The sequence below is a fragment of the Podarcis tiliguerta genome (genome assembly GCF_965153285.1).
Source record: "Podarcis tiliguerta genome assembly, chromosome: 1".
NCBI lineage: Eukaryota > Metazoa > Chordata > Lepidosauria > Squamata > Lacertidae > Podarcis > Podarcis tiliguerta.
The window spans coordinates 78588818-78601392 of record NC_139534.1 but is presented as its reverse complement, the minus strand read 5'-3'; the positions used below and the strand labels follow the sequence as shown (position 1 = coordinate 78601392).

General features: G+C 47.1%; 1 protein-coding gene across 7 annotated transcripts in view; it reads left to right on the top strand.

Annotated features, from left to right (window-relative positions):
• SHANK2 (SH3 and multiple ankyrin repeat domains 2) overlaps positions 1-12575 on the top strand; it is a 339067-nt gene that overhangs the window by 39379 nt on the left and 287113 nt on the right. For all 7 annotated transcript variants that reach the window (XM_083408317.1, XM_083408314.1, XM_083408318.1 and 4 more), the window contains exon 2: positions 949-1177. In XM_083408317.1, the coding sequence (XP_083264443.1) occupies positions 974-1177 (204 nt within the window). In that variant the 5' untranslated portion in view covers positions 949-973. The remainder of the gene's footprint in view (positions 1-948; positions 1178-12575) is intronic.

The window sequence follows — 12575 nt, the reverse complement described above, 5'->3', positions numbered from 1 at the left end:
AACATAAGGACTCCTCCTACAATCCTGGCCCTTACCCTCACATACATTCCTTGAAAGCCTGAAGAAACTACTATTGACCATTGGCCATATTGCTGCCGGTGTTGCTGCTGCGGCTGCTACTATTTATTGAAATAATCATGCAAGGTTGATGTGTTTTATATGATATTTCAATAGCCGATTAACTTTTAGTTGTTTTTTATAATGGCCGTTAACTATGTGGATGTTTACAGATAGATAAACAGATAGACAAATAAATAGACTTTTGCCATAGTTTTGAAAAGGACAAATCTAGCATGATATGGACTGCATGCTATTCTTCCAATGCTCCCATTAAAGAAATCAGCCTGAAATATACATGGGCATTGTATTTCTTTACAATTACAGTGGTACCTCAGGTTAAGTACTTAATTCGTTCCAGAGGTCCGTTCTTAACCTGAAACTGTTCTTAACCTGAGGCACCACTTTAGCTAATGGGGCCTCCTGCTGCCACCACGCCACCGGAGCACGATTTCTGTTCTCATCCTGAAACAAAGTTCTTAACCTGAGGTACTACTTCTGGGTTAGCGGAGTCTGTACCCTGAAGCGTATGTAACCCAAGGTACCACTGTAGCTCCCCCCCTGTAGGTATGTAATATTCCCAAATGTAATTTATAGCATTGTTCACCAGACAGAAACCTGGCAATCCTGCTGTTTATACAGAGACTTTGCGTCTGTGGAAGAATTATTACTGATACTGAGAGGAACCATGTTTTTCATCCTTTACTGTCTCTCACATTTTATTAAACTGCAAATGTTTTTAAATCTCAGTTACACTGGTTTGGCTGATAAATAGAAAAAGATAAAATATTTATATAGATTAAAAAAACCCCAACCCTCCTCCCTTTCTGCTGCCTGAACTACATTCAAAATGTAACCAATATAATTTAATTTTGACTTTGTCTATTTCAGCCAAATGCAGTAAGAGGTGCTGAACATGCCTCGCAGTCCAACGTCAAGTGAAGATGAGATGGCTCAGAGTTTTTCAGACTATTCAGTGGAATCTGAATCAGACAGCTCCAAAGAAGAAACCATTTACGATACTATCAGGGCTACCGCAGAGAAGCCAAGCAGCAGAATGGAAGACTCCAAGAGCAATACATTAGTGATGCGGATTATAATACCTGACCTACAGCAGACGGTAACGTGAACTCCATTAAAAAGTTTATTGACCAAGGCCATACATCAGATTTGAGCTGAAGTAGTCAATTAAACTATTTCAGAGTCTGGTCAGGATGTTTAATGATTAAAGCATGTAGGTAGTAGTTCTGTCATGTAGAATCATAGAAGCATAAACTGAAGTTATAGGGTATGGCAATAATTTTAGAGCAGTTTTGTTTTCTACATTAACTAAGATGGAATGTGTAATGTACCTTGTGCATGTTACTTTGGTAAGTAGACTGAAAATCATTACAGCATGCATTCTTTCATTTGCTCATTCATATCTGGCAAGAAGAGGCTACCTAGAATACAGGGAGTTACCGTATTTTTCGCCCTATAGGGCACACTGGCCCATAGGACACACTTTTTTGGGGGGGGGGGAAGTAAAGGGGAAAAAAATCATTTCTCCCCCCCAACCCCAAAGAGCAAAGAAGCCGTGTCCTGGCTTCGTTTTTAGCCTCGGGGCTGGGGGTCCGGGAGCAAAGGCAAGGTTGCGCAACCTCGCCATCGCTCCCGGAGCTTGCGGGGCTGGGGGTGGGGGAAGCCCGAGCTTCCGACCCCTCTCACTCTCCAGGCTTCAGCGAAAGCCTGCATTCGCCCCATTGGATGCACACACATTCCCCCTTCATTTTTGGAGGGGGAAAAGTGTGTCCTATAGGGCAAAAAATACGGTAAATCCTCACCTTTTGTGGATGTTTCTATGCATATTCCCACTGTTCCTTTACATGTTTTTCCAATATGTTTTCAAAGGGACTGAGATGTAGATTTTGAACTCTTTAAAAATCCTAAATGAAAGGGTTCTATGTTCTGATTCTTTAATCTCTATTTCTCAGAAGTACTCCTTAGCCACTGGAATTCAATAAAAATTAACAAAAATGAAATGAGGAATGTGGTTTTCTTACTCCTAAGTGATGGGTGGTACAAGAACCATCTGGTGAGATGGAAGGGTACTTTGGGCTGACAGGAAATATGTGTATGTCCTCATTAATTTTCTATTTTAGTCACAGATTTAGTGTGGCAAGAATCATTACTTTAATTGATTATGGTATTTTAAAAAGTAAATAAAATAAAATAATTATGTATATCAGAAATAAGTCAGGGAAAAAATTAGGACAATACAGTGGAACCTCGGGTTACGGTGGGGATCCGTTCCGGAGGCCCCGCCGCAACCCAAAAACGCTGCAACCCAAAGCGTCGCGTCTGTGCACGTGCGATTTAGTACGATTTAGCGCTTCTGCGCATGCGTGAATGGCGCAAACCTGGAAGTAACCCGTTCTGGTACTTCTGGGTTTGCGCCCATCTCAAGCCGAGGGTGGCATAAGCCAGAGACAACGTAACCCGAGGCTCCACTGTAGTTACATTTGGTTTTATTCAATACAGGCATGGTTGGGGACTTGAAACTAAATTCACAGTAAACTGGGGGATAAATGGAGGGCACAATTAAGTGTTTTTTAGTCTTATTGATTTCAGAGAGGGAGATTTGGGCATGTGTATAACTCTCCCATTGAAACCAGTGAGATGCCAAAGTGCACAGGGTAGCGGGACTACAAAATCCCGACATCATTTTAATCTCTTATATTCACGTTTTAGCCTTGAGTATTTGCCAGGAGTTAATTATTGCCTTTACCTGGAACTGTGACCTGCGCTAGGTCACCATTAATTCTCTGGAAACAGTTTTCCGATTGCCTACATTTGCATTTTACAACTATCTGGTAGATGTGACACATTATAGTATCATCTGCTATTCCACCACATTGTTTCATTTTCCCTTTTATTCCCTTTTTTGACTAAAACAGTTAGTCTGGCAAAATATACTGTAAATTATGTTGATGTAGACAGAATGAGTGCTCTCTTCTAGCTAAAAGCAGTGTCTTATCTCTTAGGTGGCATTCAGTGCTGCAGAATCTGAGAGTCAAATTAGATATGACAGATCTGGGTGGGTTTTGTTTTGTTTTAACGTTAAAAGGTGCACATAGGTGTAGGGAGCTAAATCCTTCTCCTGCCTTGCCTCCTACGAGTAGTACATTTCCCCTCTTTCCCCAGATTTGAAGTAATTGACTGTGGACAGGTAGCTGGGAAAGCAGTGTCTTCATCTCTGCATCCCTTTTAATGTAAAAAAATTGGATCCCTCTATGCTTTATATGTGAATGAGGCAAAGACATGAATAAACAATTGTGGTTGCTTTTCCCCACATCTACTTTGATGCTGAGAGTTCAGTGTTTGCCCCAGAGGCATAGGGGTGTTCCAGGTTCCGGCCTGAGACAGGGAGAGAAGTACCATCTGGCATGTTTGGTCTGTTTTCTTTCCCATACATTGGTGATGTGGCTGGACAAGAGAGTGAAAAGAAGAGAATCGGTCCATAGCTATTTCACTGCAGGGTGGATAAAAAGCAATGTATTGTTGTTGTTTTTAATTTTTGATTTAAATCATTTTTTTTATTATTAAAATTGGATTTTTAAAATAAAATGCTTCTGGAGGAAAAATCTTACTAAATATAGTTTTCTCTTTAAGTTACAAAGGCTATTCATCAGGAAATAAGGATTTGTTTTAAGTTTTTCATGTGTGCTAAAACTCAGCCTATGTTTTTTTTTAATTGTTTAACCACATCAGTTAACAAACATAGATACATATGCTATAATGTTATTGTTTTATTTAAATAAATTGTTTAAATTGTTATTAAGGAAATTATTTTTCTCCTTCCAATAAAGCACAGCAGAAAAATTGTCCAAATATAAACAGTTAACTTATTAAAACTCACAATAATTTCATAATTATCTGTCTATGTATTTCTAATGGTATAACCAAATCAGTAATTTTGATATAACTGTAAAAACTGCTCTGAAAATTTATTATTCCAAAAATGAAACCTTCCACTAGTTCTAAATATTAAGATGACACCAGCAAGAATAAGTCTTTCTGTAAAAAAAAAGATTTATATCAAATCTTACTGACTAAGTCAGATAAACCAAATCCCCCCTGTTTCACTGGTTATTCCATTTAATGGGAATCAAATGGCTCTGACTTGTTAGATCATGTAGCAGTAATATTTGGTGAGCTCCCTTGCTGAGGAGCAGGAGTCGCTGGCATGGCAATGCTGTGCCATTATCTTCCCGACAGGGATGGTGCAGGCTGGGGAGGATTTAGGGCTGTGTAAGTGGTGTGCAGGGACGCGGGTGGCACTGTGGCCTAAACCACTGAGCCTCCTGGGCTTGCTGATCAGAAGGTTGGTGGTTCGAATCCCCACGACGGGGTGAGCTCCCGTTGCCCAGTCCCTGCTCCTGCCAACCTAGCAGTTCGAAAGCACGTCAAAGTGCAAGTAGGTAAATAGGTACTGCTCCGGAGGGAAGGTAAACGGCATTTCCGTGCACTGCTCTGGTTCGCCAGAAGCGGCTTAGTCATGCTGGCCACATGACCTGGAAGCTGTATGCTGGCTCCCTCGGCCAATAAAGCAAGATGAGCGCCGCAACCCCAGAGTCGGTCACTAGACCTAATGGTCAGGGGTCCCTTTACCTTTAAGTGGTGTGAATGCACCGAGAGCTGAGCTGATGGGGTGCCGTCTCAAAACCTAGCATGGCTTTGGACAGGAGGCACAAGGCCTCTGGCAGTCCCTAGAGTCTTCCTTCCTAAAGCCTAGTTAGTGCTTTCCCAGCCCTGCCTTTGGGATGACAGCACAAGTGGGGTGGGGTGCCAAATTTTGGCCTTGCACAAGATGCTGTAGTACTCAAATCCACCACTGATGCAGGGACACGGCAGTGGCAAGGTAGAGGCTGAATGTTATGCACCAGTGACCCTGCTGTTGGCAGGACTGCAGTGTGGCCCTGCACTGCCCCTGCCCCCCAGTTACTCCTGATGTAAAATTTTCAACTGTAAGCAGTTACCTCCTTTGGTAGTAGTCCTGGTGGGACAAAAGGAATATGATCCACAGGGCTCCTAGTTTAACAGTGCTTTTCAAACACACTGGGAGTTGAATGGGCAAGGCTTCCAGTGCTTCAGGCTGGCATTGCACATTCCATGCAGGTCAAGATCCTGGTCTGCTACTGCAAAGTAGGGACCCAACACTATCATTGAAGGGAGAGGGGAACGGTTAATCATTAATATTATCTACACATAGTAAATTCCGACACTCTGCTAGGATGGTTACACAAGCTCAAACCCAAAAATGCAGTTATTTGCAAAGTCTAAATCAGACAGGTCAGGAGGCCGTTTCCTGTCTAACCAGCTATCTGAAACTGCTGATGTTAGTTACAGGTCAGAAGGTCGTTTCCTGCCTAGCCAAAAACTGCTGTCAACTAAAAACCACTAGCAAGATGTTTCCTGCTTTGCTTCTGCTTTAAGTAATGCAAGATAAGAAGAGATACGAAGGGAATGCTTAGCTAGCAAAAGAATACACGTGTACAAGGAGGTGGGAGGGGGTGCTTACTGAGCAGAGAAAATGCTTAACCAGCAGAAGAAGTGCTTAGCTAGCAGCCTTAGCCAGCAAATATAGATGTGCCATATAAGGAATAAGTTGGAAACTTGCCAGCTGATTGGGGAAGTTTTGGGGGGAGGTCTGGGAGGTGGGTAAATACTCTAAAGTATAAGAAGGCTTGCAGATGCGTATTGCTGGACAGTCAGATTTCAGAAACTATATTCTGCTGACTGTCTCTGTGCACAGATTTGCAATAAAACTCTTTTCTCCAAAGAAGAAACTTTCCTGGAATTTTTTTATTCTCTTCTCGGTCCTGGGGACGCGGGTAAGCAATTCTCTGGCACAGTAAAGGGCATAAGCCTACAGCTTGGTGCGTTGGCCGGGAATTGCCCCACCCCAAGGGGGCCGGGAAGAGCCAGGCTCGACCAGGTGAACAGCTCGGACCGGAGTTTGCAGGCTTCAGCGCGCACCCTACTGATTCGTGGGGGAAACCGGCCACACCGCTCCTGAGTAGGGACCTCGGTCGAGGGAGGAAAGAGGACTGGCCAGGAGGGAATCCGCAGCGGAAAACGGTAAGCCCAAGGGACAGGGCGTGGGCCCCAAGGAAAAGGGGGGCGAGGTCTGATCAAGCCTCACCTGGTTGTGCAGAGGGCCGCCAGTAAGGTTGGGTACAAGGGAAACAGAGGGGAGAACTGGCCGATTGCAGTAGTTTGCCGCCAGTAAGGTTGGGTACAAGGGAAACAGAGGGGAGAACTGGCCGATTGCAGTAGTTTGCCGCCAGTAAGGTTGGGTAAAAGGGAAACAGAGGGGAAGTTGTATTGGTGTGTTTTGTGTGTTGCATGTTGAAATTATAATGGTGTGATTTGTATGTTATATGTTGCATGTCAGATACTCCAGTGACTGAATTGTTGTCAAGTGTGGGTCGGGGCCTAGCGTTCCCCTTGGCCGAGCGATTGCAGGGTTGTGCGTTTTCTGCCAGGGCGACCTCGTGCAGACCACAATCTGTATCGTGTGAACTGTGAAAGAATTTACAGCCCAGTCAGGTGCGGAGTATCTGAAAAAAAAAAAAAAAAAAAAAAAAAAAATAAAAATGGGGTCTGGGGCAAGCCAATGTAGTCCTCTGGAATGTTTTTTAAAGAACTGGAAAGCGGCCACAAAGCATGATGATTGGGGAATCAGATTGCGAAAACAGAGAATGAGGACATTATGTGAAGTTGACTGGCCCGCACAAACTAATTGGCCGTCAGGAGGAAGCTTTGATTTGCAACTAATCAGCCCATTATACCAGAACATATTGAATGTCCACCCCGACCAAATCCCTTACATTTCTACTTGGAAAACCAATGTAGAAAAGAATCCACCGTGGTTGAAAGCCTGCCAAGGCGACGCCCCACGAAATACAATTTGTACAGTTCGACCGGCAGGGAAGGCAGAAAAGCCCCCGGTGATACCAGACCCAGAAGATGAGGAGGGGGGAATCATCAAACCGCCACCACCCTATGCTCCACCAACTGCCCCTCTAGCAATTCCCCCAGGCCCAGGTCCCCAAGCACCGGGAGGAGCTAGCCCCCAGCCTGAACCCCCCAAGGCTGATGAATCAGAAGAGGAAGAAGAGGATGATGAGGAATTTGTAAAGGGATTGGTTGAGTTAGCAAAGAAGGGAAGAGAGTGGACTCAGTATCAGTCTTTGAGATTGCAACAGTATGTACAACCCTATGCGGAAAAAGTGGATGTTAGCCCCCACGTGTTGGCTGCAGCAGGATGCTCCTCAACACAAGGGAAGAAATGGCAGAAGGAATGGATAGAAGCAGCAACCAGGGCAGCCTTCCATAAGTCCCATGAGGCACAGAAAAAGGGTGGGGTCGGAGTAATGCCCCTCCGAAGGGTTTATGACCCACCGGGACCTCCAGGGCCTGGTGGGGCGGAGGCACCACGGACCTACACGGTCCAGCATATACCCTTTTCAAGTGCAGATGTTTGTAATTGGAGAAATCAAAATCCTTCCTTTGAGGAGAATCCAGCTAAAATTATAAAATTGTTTGAAGGGATTTTTAAAACCTATAATCCCACTTTTGATGATGTGCAGTATTTGATGGATGCGCTGCTAACCACAGAAGAAACTAGGCGAATCCATGTTGAAGCTCGAGTACACATGAGAGCACAGGGAACACCGGATCCAGACATTATAACAGGATACCCTGATAGTACCCCGAATTGGAATTATCAGACTGCTGATGGCCAGAAAACCCTCACTACCTACCGCCAGAACGTATTAAATGGTATGAGAAGGGCAGCCAGGAAACCCACCAACTTTGTGAAGGTCAGAGAGGTAGTGCAGGGGAATGAAGAGGCCCCAGGGGCTTACCTGGAACGCCTGAAGGAAGCCTACCGTCAGTATACTCCTGTAGACCCAGATGAGGCTGCCAACGCCCTTATTGTAAAGGCTGCTTTTGTAGCTCAGGCAGCGCCCGATGTCCGCCGAAAAATTCAAAAACACGAGGGGTTCATGGGCCACACCCTTGAGTGGATGTTAGAACTGGCTCAAACCACTTACAATCAGAGGGAAGAAGAGGAACAAAAGAAAAAGGAGAAGTATCAAGCAAAGAAGTTGATGGCATTACAGGCCACCGCACCCATCCCTCAGAAAAGAGGAAGTGCCCGGGGAGGAGGGCAAGGCCGCCTGGGGAGGAATCAGTGCGCCATCTGCCGGCAGGAAGGGCACTGGAAAGGAGAATGCCCACAGGCCCACTTAGGAGGGAGAGGACGAGGAGAACGAGCCCCAGGCCCAACCCCCAGGGGACCTGGACAGGAACTGAGACCTTGGTCATCGACAAATGCCAGCAGGGGTAGAGGACGTGGACAGGGACCTCCCTGGTACCCCTCAGCCCAAAGGCAGCCCGGCATGATGAGCCTGAGAGAGGAGGAAGAATACTAGGACAGACCGGGCCCAGCTGCTTTAGGTTCCCGTGAGCCCATGGTCAAAATACAAACAGGGAACCAAACTATCCCCTTTATGGTTGACACAGGAGCCGCCCACTCTGTTTTGCCAGTACCAGTGTCCAAGCCCACCAAGCAAACAATTAACATAATAGGAGCTACAGGCAAATCACAAAGAGCCCCATTCCTGCAATCTGTTGTCTGTCGCCTGGGTGGCCAAGTAGTCCAACACAAGTTTTTATATATACCAGAGTGTCCCATCCCATTATTGGGCCGAGACCTGCTATCAAAATTGCAAGCCCAGATTTCCTTTCAACCGACAGGAGAAGTGACAATGACTACAGGGCAAACAGGAGAGCTTTCCTTAGAAGTACCCTTAAGGGAACACTGGCGCTTAATGATGGTAAAAGAAGAGGAGGGGATTATTCCAGAAGACCTCCTGCAAAAAGTAAACCCTGGTGTATGGGCAGAAGGCAACCCGCCCGGAATGGCAAAGAACATCCCACCTATAATAGTCAAGCCCAAACCATTCGCCAACCCTGTGGCTGTGAACCAGTACCCTATCCCCCGGCGAGCTGCAGAAGGAGTATGGGTACATTTGGAACGGTTACTTCGCCATGGCATCCTGAGGCAGTGTCAATCTCAGTGGAACACCCCACTCTTGCCGGTGAAGAAGGAAGATAACTCGTATCGTCCGGTCCAAGACCTCCGATTGGTCAACCAAGCCGTGGAAACCCTCCACCCCAATGTGCCCAATCCTTACACACTGTTGAGTTTAATACCTCCTACTGCCTGCTATTTCACGGTACTGGACTTGAAGGATGCATTCTTCTGCTGCCGTCTGGCAGAGGAAAGTCAGCCCCTGTTTGCATTTCAATGGATGGATCCAGGAACAGGCACCAAGGTGCAATATACGTGGACGAGGCTTCCACAAGGTTTCAAGAATTCTCCAACCCTTTTTGGGGTAGCATTGGCCTCGGACCTGTCTAGCTTCCCCACCAGCCCACACAGGGTCTTGTTACAGTACGTGGATGACCTTCTTTTGGCCTGCTCAGACGAGGACACGTGTATGAAAGCCACCAAGGATTTGTTGAATCACTTGGCTGAAGCAGGATACCGGGTATCTAAGAAGAAGGCCCAAATATGCCTACCCACTGTAAAATACCTTGGATTTGATATATCCCATCAGCAACGGACCCTTAGAGAAGAAAGGAAGCAAGCCATTATCCAGATTCCAGAGCCAAAGAATCGCAAAGAACTTCGTGGTTTCTTGGGCTCGGCAGGATTCTGTAGAATATGGATCCCTGACTTCAGCACAATTGCCAAGCCTCTGCACGAGTCAACCAGAGGAACTGAAAAGGACCCCTTTGTGTGGGGAGAGGAGCAACGGCAGGCCTTCAAGGATCTGAAAAGGGCATTGCAGCAAGCACCAGCGCTGGGTATCCCAAATCCTGAGAAGCCTTTCTCCCTGTTTGTGGATGAAGACCAGGGAACAGCAAAGGGAGTGCTATGCCAAAAATTGGGAAGCTGGCAGCAGCCCGTGGCATACCTATCTGAGCGCCTGTCGCCTACAGAACAAGGCTTACCGCCGTGCATGAGAGCAGTTGTGGCAGTAGCCACCCTACTGAACAAAGCAGACAAATTTACTTTTGGCCAAGACACTGTTTGTGTGACTCCGCATGCAGTCCCAGCACTGCTTGACGTGAAGGGTACCTATTTCCTCTCCCAAGCGAAGATGAGGAAGTGTCAGATGTTATTGTTGCACCCACGTTTGAAGTTCCAGGTCACCACCGCCCTCAACCCAGCTACCCTGTTGCCGGTAGGAGAAGGTGAGGAGCAGACGCACGACTGCATTGAAGTAATGGACGAAGTATATTCCAGCAGGCCTGATCTCAAAGACAAAGCAGACCCCCACTGGCTTTCATGGTTTGTGGATGGAAGCAGCTTTGTCGAGGCTGGGCAGCGAAAAGCAGGCTATGCAGTGGTAGCCCTGGACGACCAGGTGGTCGAAGCAAAGTCACTCCCGCCTGGAACATCGGCCCAGCTGGCAGAACTAACTGCGCTTACCAGAGCCCTGAGCCTGGCAAAGGGACAGAAGATAAACATCTATACTGATTCTAAGTATGCATTCCTGACCTTACACGCCCACGGAGCCTTATGGAAAGAGAGAGGTTTGCTTACCTCCAGAGGAAACCAGGTGGCCCACCCACAAGCTTTGTTGAACCTTCTGGATGCTGTATGGGAGCCTGAAGCGGTAGCGGTTATCCATTGTTATGGACACACAACTGGACCAGGGGAAGTGGCCAGAGGAAATCGATTGGCAGACAAAGTGGCCAAGGAAGCAGCTCGGGAACTAGCCCCCATCCCGGTTATCGGAGCACTAGTCCCAGAAGAGATTTTAAGCACCGCTGACAAGCCAGCTTATACCAAGCAGGAAAAGGACACTGCAGACGCCCAGGAACTGACATTGACCAAAGAAGGATGGTACCTTACCCCTGATGACAGGATATGGATTCCAGAGTCTCTTTCGCGGCAAATAATTCAGAGGTACCATGATTCAACCCACATAGGACCCGATGCTACAACCAAGCAGCTGGAAAAATGCTTCTATATAGCCCACCTCTACCAACTGGCAGCCCAGATTTCCAGGAAATGCCTGCTGTGTCAGAAGAATAATCCCAGAGCCGGACCACTGGCTCCCCCAGGGGTTCAGCACAGTGGAACGGCACCTATGGAAGATCTTGTCGTGGACTTTACTGAATTACCCCGTTGTGGACTGCACCGCTACCTGCTGGTAGCAGTGTGCACCTACACCGGATGGGTCGAAGCATGGCCCACAAAGACTGAAAAGGCATTTGAAGTAACCAGGTGCCTGCTTAGGGAAATCATCCCTCGCTATGGATTGCCAAGGTCCATAGGATCTGATAATGGACCAGCATTTGTTCATGCAATCCTACAGGGGCTGGCAAAAGCGCTCCAGATCAACTGGAAGCTGCATACTGCTTATAGACCCCAGAGTTCTGGAAAAGTAGAGAGAATGAACAGAACTCTAAAGAATCAGCTGTCCAAGCTGACACAGGAAACCGGGTCTAATTGGGTGGCCATGTTGCCCTTGGCATTACTCAGGGTCCGCAGTCTTCCGTCAAAACGGACCCACTTGTCATCTTTTGAAGTTCTGTTTGGGAGACCAGTCCCATATGTTAGAATGTTAAATCCGTATGTTAGCCAAGATGTGCAACTGAATAATTATGTACAGTCACTCTCCCGAGTTCTTTCTTATCTCAACAGGTGGACCCAGGCTCGCACCCCATGTGTGTTGACTGAACCGTTCCATCAGTTCGAGCCAGGTGATGAAGTGTGGGTGAAAGACTGGCAGCGAGCCCCCCTACAGCCCTGCTGGAGGGGACCATACACCGTGCTACTCTCTACTCCTACTGCTGTGAAGGTTGCCGGCATCACCCCGTGGGTCCACCATACTCGAGTGAAGAAAGCCATCTCGGATTGGACAGTAACACCAGATCCAGAGAACTCCCTTCGGCTGACCATCTCCAGACGCCTGGCAGACGACCGCTCTGCTGATATCACACCGGAAGCTGATATCTCAACGCACAGCTGAAGAATTGGATGGGAGGGGCGCCCGCGGGCAGCGTCCCCAACTCCGTGCCAGGACTAACCCAGGAAGCTCACCAGGACATTTAATATTTCCATAGGGACTTTCTCTTTTCTTTTTGTTATCTGCTTTATGTCCCACAGCCCTGACCCCACTGAGCCATACCGCATTTATTGGCCTGATGGACTCTGCTACGACTGGTTCGTCTTACCGGTGGTAAGAGATGGTGTGCTCTATGGCTATTGGAAACTGGGATTTGATGAGATTGCCGTCTTAAAACACCCCACTGCCCCGTTGTGGCTCCTCTCCCACACCACTGTCCGGCATGCGTGGATAGTGCTCATACGGGAAGTTGCAGAGACGCTCGAACTCTATCGAGTTCTGGACCGCTTTTGCTGTTGTGGGAGGGTAGTCAACTGTTAT